This window comes from Schistocerca piceifrons, chromosome X (genome assembly GCF_021461385.2).
Source record: "Schistocerca piceifrons isolate TAMUIC-IGC-003096 chromosome X, iqSchPice1.1, whole genome shotgun sequence".
In the NCBI taxonomy this organism is placed as follows: Eukaryota; Metazoa; Arthropoda; class Insecta; order Orthoptera; family Acrididae; genus Schistocerca; species Schistocerca piceifrons.
In genome coordinates this window covers 883099398-883108611 of record NC_060149.1, presented here as the reverse complement: position 1 = coordinate 883108611, position 9214 = coordinate 883099398, and the positions used below count along the sequence as shown (strand labels likewise).

The window sequence follows — 9214 nt, the reverse complement described above, 5'->3', positions numbered from 1 at the left end:
ATACATTAAAATACCAAATATACAGTGTGGTCAGAAAATGTCTGAAACGCTTGTAGGGATGTTGCAGGGCGGGTTGTACTGAGATATGGTTGTCACGAAAAAATTCGGTACATTGCGCCGTTTCCGAGTTATTTAGCATTGAAGTTAGCCAATCAGATCGTCGCGCGCGTAAATTCAAGTTTCAGCTAACGAGACAAAGCACTCGTTGGGCAACACCGCCCGTGGCAGGCCGCTTGAGTGTGAGCGCGCGACGCCCCGATTGGCTAAATTCTATGCTAAATAACTCGGAAACGGAGCAACGTATCGAATTTTTTTCTTAACATTTATGCCTCAGTACAACCTGCCCTGTAACATCCCTACTAGCATTTCACACATATTCTGACCACCCTGTATATTAGGATACTGTAGTGTTATATGCTAGTAGATGAACCGATGGAGAGTTTATAACTTCCAGAATATTCGATTTTTTAAGTATTTTCACAGTCATTTGTTTTCTTATATTGAACCAGTACGTGCAGTAACACAAATGTGACAGTCGAAACTGTCACAGCTATTGACCATTGTAGAGTAATCAAGATTTTTGCAATTTTTACGACGTCAAGTATGCTTTTCTTGAGATAATTTGCAGCTCATTCCCTCCATACAAATGCAACAGATTAACTTTCTTCAGTTTCTTTAACTTTTTTCTTATGGGAGGGTTTGTTAATGACGGACAATCACCCATTCACAATTTGACAATTATTTTTATTCGTCACTATCGCTAGTTGCCCTACGTAACGATAATCGCATGGTTCATTTGTCTGTGTAAGGCGTCAAGTATAAATTCATATTTTAGCTGTTTTCGAGTACAATGACGATGGAGATTGGGAAGTAGCCCAGAATTTGCCTACACATGTGTGGACTGCCTAAAAGCCAGACTCAGGCTGGTCGGTTACGATGGCCCGCAGTTCGATCAGTGTATGGCTTAACTCCAATCATCTCTACCCAAAGCATTAAGCTGCGAATAACGAAATAGACTAATGTCAGGCATCCTTCTCGAAGTTGTTTTTCCTTGCGTTATACTGCTTTGCAGATTCAGCTCCTTATTGCTGTTTATTCATCTCATTTTTGTAGTCGAGAGGCCTTTTTATTTTCGGACCGCTTTAATGTTGGAGGGGGTGATGAAGAGGTGTAAACGATCAGTTAACTTATACGTTGCGGTCGTTAGGTTTTTGCTGCACAGGTTTTATTGTCTCTGCTGCCTCTATTTGTAAATTCAATTAGTCCAAGAATATTTGTTGCATTTGAGGTTCTAGTGATGGAAGATTATCAGTAGGAAATGCTTTCCCATTGTTTAATGTTTGCATGACTGAGGATTTTCTTACAGAAATAAAATTAGTTTAATTGCCACGAGTACACGAAATCGAGGCTAATCAATTCGTGATTAGTTGTTACATTTTCAGTACATCCACGGAATCCATTCGCAAATTATTCAGGAAGTAGAGAGTTAAAATGTCTTTCTTTGACAATATTTAATGGTAATTACTACCAAGTCTTATCATCAAATAATTTCAGAGTCTTAGTATATGCTGATAAGCAGTTGTTCCTCCGTCGTTTAGCGTATCATTCTTGACATTTTGCAACGAACATTAATTTTTACGTTATATCAGATTTAAACAGGGTGACCGGTTGTTAGCTGTTATATTTCCGTAATAACGTTTCTTGTATGCCTACCGGAATAGACACGGGTGACGACGAACATCAATATCCGCGCTCACGATTCCACAGACGTTACGCAATGTCCTATAACCTGGCGTCTGCGAGTTGTGGCCGTCCAAAGCACTTCGAATGACAGTCTTTCATATCTTTGACGACGATGTTTGGTCGTTTATCATTCCCTCTTCGTAGCTGAGTTTCAGTTAAACACAATTTTGGTGGTAAATAATATCCCATAAAATTAGATTATGTATAGCATTGTGAAATTTTAAAACAAAAACGTTTTACGGTTCCGTTCCGAATGTGGTGGGGAGGCGGGTTATCAGAGCCATCTGCTCAACGCGGGAAATTATTACTTTGAAGGTCATAGAGGAAGTGCGCGGTGAGGGTCTCTTTCGCTCAGAGGCTGTTGGTAGTGACGGTTCGGTGCGTGTGCGAGTGGAGCAGTAGCCCATTGATTCTTGTTTTCTTGTGAGAAATCTTAAACAGAAAGTACATAAAATGGCCGATAAAGTATCAGAAACCAAGTAAGTTTTATATGTATGTGAGAAAATGTTTTAATTTACTAGATATACTGAATATGTGAGTGACTGAAGTTTTGGCGGGCTAGTGGGTGAATATGGCGCGTAAGTTACCAGGTGTTAAATATTCGCGAAAATTTGCGATAAACAGCCTTGGAGTAAGTAAATATTTAGTTGTACGCTGAAAACTCTTTATTGTGAACTAATGTACGCTAAAACCGGTCTTCGTTCTCCAGCATGCGGACAGGTTTCTCACTGACACGTGTCCGTTTATGTTGCTGATAAACTGACGAACTTCCGAAATTTTGATTAGTTTACTATGTTTGGTAGTTTTTTCATTTGTTGTTTGAAAGGAAAACGTTTGTTCCGATGTTAGGGAGGTGGAGCCCCAGGTTTGGGAAATTGCAAGACGATTGACATTTAAAATATTTTCGTTTTATAAATTGAGTTTTTGCCTCAGCTTTAATGTGTGGTCTGCAACTAGTGTTCGTAATTCTGAGTTGTAGCGAACGCATGTACCAAGGAAACAACTTAAGGCCTTTGGTACTGTTCAATAAATAAGTATGCGGTGCCCGTTGATAAATTTGAGGAGTCAACATTTTACCGCCTCCATATAATTTGATGCCAGTGTCTTGTAACTGCGAATAAACTCTCGCTGTTAAATCGGAACCTGTGGAACTTGACGCCCAACGAATTTTCGCGATGAGACTGTTGAATGTGAACGCGTTGTACTCGGTCTAGATTGTTTGATCCTAAAGCCATGTAATCTTGTATTATGATTTTTGAATTTTTCCGCCATGAGAGCGCGTAATTTGAATGAGTTCTTAAATAAAACGGAGCTAAGGCGTTGGTGGTTGTCATTTGATAGTGTATATTCGTATGAAACATAGTGTATAACGTATCGAATTGTGTATAAATGTGAAGTGAATAGTTTTTAGCAGCCTCCGCACAAATTTAACCAGTCTTCGGCTGGAAAAAGCCCGCGAACTTCAGCGCTAACTTCGTGGTGTTTACGAAGTATTTTTTCTAGAATGTAAGAAGCCTAAATCCACCTAGTTAGAGGTGGGAAATTTTCTTCTGTTGGAGTTTTTAAGACATAGTGAGGTTCGTGTAAGTGACTTCTCTTGAAAGTGAAGTCATTCCTGAAGTGCTACTTGTTTGATAATGCAGAAGTGATTAGATGGCATGGTCTGTTTTGTTTACGTTTGTAGCAATTTTTGTAATCAGTAAATTCTTGTTGACAGGGAGGAAACGAAGGAGACTACCACGAAGGATGTGAAAGAGGCGAAAGAAACTGTAGAAGATAAGAAAGAGAAGGAAGTTGAAGACAGTGGACCTAAGGAAAATGGTGCTGTCCAGAAGGATGAATCAGAGGATAAAACTGACGCTGAAGAGAGCTCAGAGAAAAAAGGTTTGCAAGTTACTCTAGTTTAATACTGCATGGATTTCAGTGTTTATGGAACCCAATGATTAAATCTCAGCCTTTGTATTTGAAGTAATAGACAAATGTTGTGTATAAATTTCCCTTATATTGTGGGTTATCTTGAACTCGTCATGCATTTCAAATTATTACTAAATATTGATGGGCAGTATATGTGTGGTTGAAGAAACTACTGAATTTCCTGAAACGTGGTTGTGTGCATAGTAGCTGTTCATACCCAAATGTTTGGTTCGCAAGGTGATACTGTGACAAGAGTCTTGGGTAGACTCATTTCAGGGTTACAGCTGGCTTCTTGCCTTCTGAATGCTGCACAGAATTTTGTGTAATGCTGTAGTACTATGAATTGTAAGTTGCAGAGTTTTTGTTCAATAATTAGGACACACAAGGAACCTGCTGTAAAGAGTTGTCAGTAGCTTCATTTATGGTCTTCCAGTAGTGTTCTAGTCTAGTCACACTAAATAAGATGGGGTAAAATGTCCAGTTTTGTAATTGGAGCAAATTATTGAAATTGCATAGTTAAAAATGTAAGTATTGTAAAGGTCTTAAACATTTTGTTGAAAAGACATTTTCCATTCAGAATTGTAGTAATTACTTTGGTGAGGATCCTATTCGATTCATTTTCAAAGAACTGAGGATAAAAGGAACTTTGTGAAATTTGAGATTTATCCATTTCATACCCAAAAGAATCATTGCTGTAAGAAATGGAATATTTTCATATCATTGTTAACTTGACAGCTTAGTGGGTTGTTGGTTGCTGAATTTAGGTGTTTTGTCCATGCAATAAAGGGTGCTGTATTATTAGCCTATTAAATGTTCCATTCTGTGGGTGCCAATTTATTCTATGTATTCAAAAACTTTCTTGCTTCATATGCTTCCCAAGTTTTTATACAAATGAGCAAAAATCATTTTTAATGAAATTTTGTTCATCCAGATGTGTGATGGAATTTTTCTCCTTAAACTGCATAATGTTTATCAGATTTACCCTGCAATATGAATTGCTAATCTTGTTTTTTGAGAACCAGTTATTTGGCACCCACTGCATTTTGTGAGGAAAGGTGCAACCAAATACTGAATTGGAGAGTAAAATTGTGGACATGCATATGGCTACAGTATGTTTGACAACCTGAAAGCTTTATGGTGAGACTGACCTTTAGTGTAGGCAACAGTTTAGATTAAGTAGGAAGGTGAATGGGTTGAGTTAATGAAGCCAGTGAATGTGAATGCTAAATGTTTGTGAGAACAGGTCTGTAGTGTAGTTTCTGCAACATATTTAAAGCATTTGTCATAAAACCAGAACTACTAGGTAAATTTGGAAAATATTTTTGTGGTGTCCTTTGACATGTCCAGAACACGATTTTAATCCAGCAATCATTGTTGAGAACTGGGTTAATTTGTCAAACACAAATATGCAACTTTCCCTGTTGATTTAAATGAATGCCAATGTCTGTAATTCCTCGTCTCAAAGTTGGAAAACCTGTATCAGCGGACAAGTTTGAAGAGTATTTTGATGTTTAGTGTATTATTTAGATGTCTTACCCAAACTGAAAAATGCAAGGGTGTCCCTACACAATTTTAACAAATACATGAATTGTGCATAGATTGTAGTAGAAAATCATAAATCTGTGGTACAGGGTATCTTCAAAAAGCTAGTTCGTATTGAAGCGCAAGGAGTTGCTTGTCCCAGAGTTTGCTCTACAGTTGATTTGATATGAAATTCACTTCATGAAGGGATAGAAAATTACAAATTCTATGTCAGAAAATTGAGAGGGGGCTGTTCATTACCTCTTAATAGCATTTTGTCTAGAATCTTGGCTAGTAATTCATAGATTACCTGCTGTCAAACCCTAGTTTAGAGGGTAAAGATTTGTCGTAGTATAGAACACTTGTATTTAATCCTCGAATGGATCAGCATTTTGTATTTGTTGCTGTCTTAACTTAAAAAGTTTATTTGAACAGGCAGAAACAGTTGTCAAAAATCTTTAGATAGTCTTATATATATCACTGTGGAAGCTTTCGTCTCACCTTGACCCTAACATTACTGATGGTTTGTGTATTTGCAGAATCAGATGCCACTAGTGGTAAGAGGAAGTCAGAGTCGCTTGAAGCTTCTGAAGATGCTGGATCTGAAGGAGCAACCCCGGAGAAGAAAGCCAAAGTTGAGAAGAAGAAAGAATCCTCTTCCAATGGAGAGGCTACTGCTTAATCAGTTTTTGGCTTTTTGTCTCGGGACCAATTAACACTGAGACCAGTATACTTTGTCCTATCAGATCCCTCTTTTTGGAATCCAGTGTTCTTAGACATTCCTGTCGAGGTATAGAAAAACATTGTTCAGTTTCATTTTCAAAATTCGGTCATACTTCACTTGGTGTCTTTGTTCTTTATAGCTGCTGTAAGATAACCAGCAAGCAAGTTTGCTTATGGTGTAAAGTGTGTTTTAGGTTTGACAAAATGGCTCAGAGACTTAACTTTTGTGTGATGTAGTGTTAGGAGGAATATTAATTTTTGGAGAATCATACTCAAACTACGGCTCCACTTCTCTTGTAAGCAGGTGAAATGTCCATATATTGGTCCTAAAATTCATTGTATTCACCGGACTGTGTTCGTTATCAAATTGTAATTTTTTGAAAACATAAATTTTATAAAGATTTTTATCTTCAGGTTTAAGACCTATAGGAAGTGCATTTATTTTTCAGTTAAATTTACAAGAATCAAAATGCAGTACCTGCAGTTTCTTGAATTTGTTTTCCTAATATTTCTTAAGTTGTGGTGCTTCTTTAACTTAGTTTATTACATTGAAAATGTTTGTGTAAAGATCTCTGAGAAGGTGCTGTTAATGTCCTGTCTATAGCTTTGTATTATAAAACAGGTACTGTCTACAGCTATCATTGTGATTATCTGTAGTTGGACTAGAACTTTGTGTGCAATTTAATCTAATTGTGAAATGCCTGAGTTTCTCTTCGTGAATTTATATTTAATAGATTAAGTGCTTCTGCAGTATTTGGCTTCAAAGTGATTGTATGTACTGGGTTAATTACAGTATAATTTAAATGTAATGTAGGATACATGTTTTATGACTCCTCTATCAAAAAATTGGTTCGGCTGCCTTCAGAAAGAAGGCAAAAGGAAAAACTTAGTACAATTGTGTTTGTAGCTGTGTGTGTATCTATTGTATGTTCCGAATTGACGCAGCCTGTGACTAGGCTAGAGAAATAAACATCTGAGATGTGTTATAATTGACATGTGAAGAAAATTCTGAACTGTAGTTAAGAACCTTGAGACAATCCAGGAGTGCTACCTGCAGAAGCACTAAGTTAAACTGTGTAAATTTTGAAATTGTGCTAATTCCTCTAAAATTCTTTCAGGTGTTTAATATTGTTTGTATTTGAGTTAATGTCAAAATCTAGTTTTATAATTTGAAATTTTCTTTTCATTTGGCTTTTATTTCTGCCTTGAATGCTAAAATGAGAAGCACCTTACTGGTTGGAACAATCGGTTCTTCTGAGAGAAGGTAATGAGGCCTGGATAAACCACTGCCTGTACTTTGATGCCTAAAGTTTTGGCTCAGTAATGTCACTCATACACTACATACCTGTGCCAAACTAAATAGTGGCCTGTGGAGTATTGATGTAAAACTTCAACCCTACCATTTGCATTTCTCTGCAAAAAATGTAATTTTGGAATATAAAAGTTAGCAGTTACATTACTGTGCACATAATTACATTACTGTTTCTGAAAATACCTTGGTGCACCAAAGTGAAAACTTTTCTACAGTTTTTGGAGGCCTTAGTTGTGAAATTAACATTTTTGATCCAGTGATTAGGCCTTAGTGGTAAAGTACCAGGGAAATACTTTTGTAATTGGTTCTTTGATTCTTCAGCTAATGAGAAATGCAAGGAACTAGAGTTGAAGTTGTGCTATACATGAATTTGAGCCTAAACTTAAGGATATTACAGTGCATGGAATTGGTCTTCTTGTGCCTCTGAATTGATTCATTTGGCTGTAATGTAAGGTATTTCAGAGGAGTAAATGTACAAAATTATACCCTCGGCTAATTGTGTTGAATACTTGGGTTTGCCAAAGCATTGTATCAGTGTAATGTAATGTGGTTGTTAGATACTTTTAAGTGTAATAAATTATTCAGAATGAGAATGCTTCAGTTGCTTTTGCCTTATTGGGATGACTGTTCAGTAGACCATTCATCAGCATGATTGGTCACACCAGATAGTTTATTCCCTATTGATGTCAATGTAATGTGGGAGTACTATCATTGTTTGAAAGTTGAAAGAATAAGGAATTTTAATATTTCATGAAGGCTGTGTAATTTCTATTTTTACCTTGCAGATGTCTTGGCCATTTACACATTCAAAGCATTTCATGAAAGGTATTGAGAAAGAAATTATACTTGCTTGAAATAAGCAAAGATTTGTTTTGATTAAACCATTCTCTGTAAAATTTGTGTAACCATGACTGCCACAATTGCTTGAAGTTGGTTAATGTCCCAGTCAGTACCAGTTGCAAAGGATAAATACTATTTAATGCAATTAGTTTCATTTTTGTAGAACAGATCACTGCTGCCAAAAAAAAATTGTACAATATTTTGTGAAATTTGACTCCACAGAATTAATAAGGTCTGTTAAAGTTCTAAGACCACACAGACGGTGTGCTGAATGATTTAATTACTGTCACATTTTGAATCTGTAATAAAATAGTACTACATATCCAGAAAGAATAATTGTAAACTGCTTTTAACATTAATTTTCATGAAATGCATTTTATTGGATTACTTGAACAGTATATATTGCAAATTTAATTTTACGAACACACTGGATACATGATACAATAGTGGAAACCATTTCTAATAGCTTTAACTTGCAAATGTACACTTTGATTTTTCCAAAATTGAACATCCACAAATTTTATTGCAGTAATATTGTAGTTTATTCTAACCTGTTGAAAAAGTATGTTGATTTAAGGTATTGTACATCAGTTTCATTGTCATGTTCATTGCAATTCTAGGGTCTTGCCACAGAACTCCAGGCTTTTGCCCTCCTCCCCACACATGTTCTAGATTTTCTAACAGCTAATTGATCAATGTTCTTGAAACTTCTCTTCAATGATTGGAGAGGAAAAGTATGCAGATGGCACTATATTCATAAATAACTCTTAGTTAGTTTTGGTCAAAAACTTTCTACACTCCTTTTTCATGCTACTGCCAATATTCCATCATGGATTTTCTATAAGTGCTGTGACTTGTTTCTTCATACAAGGCATTTCATCTTTTTATTGTAGTGTGGGTTTGATGCTGTTGTCCACAGCCTGGCTTCTGCCCCTGTTGGTTACAGTTAGATATACCATTTCACTAACATACAATGAATACTTCAAACATAGCTATTAAAAACTATAACTTCTGCAGCTTATCTTGATTCGTGGCTTTTTCTGGTAAGTGTACTAAAAGTCAAATTTGGATTGTTACCAATACATTCAATGCTAATGTTTATGCTAGTACAATCTCGACACTTTACACATGCCAGTCTTTGACTAGAATCATGTGGGTACC

General features: G+C 36.3%; 1 protein-coding gene across 1 annotated transcript; it reads left to right on the top strand.

The window, feature by feature from the left end:
• The first annotated feature begins 2061 nt into the window (after positions 1 to 2061).
• On the top strand, positions 2062 to 7806 carry LOC124721345 (protein transport protein SEC7-like). Its single transcript, XM_047246267.1, has 3 exons — positions 2062 to 2222; positions 3461 to 3627; positions 5718 to 7806. Exons 1-3 carry the CDS (start codon positions 2197 to 2199, stop codon positions 5858 to 5860), a joined length of 336 nt encoding a protein of 111 aa, XP_047102223.1. The 5' UTR covers positions 2062 to 2196; the 3' UTR covers positions 5861 to 7806.
• Positions 7807 to 9214: the final 1408 nt, after the last annotated feature.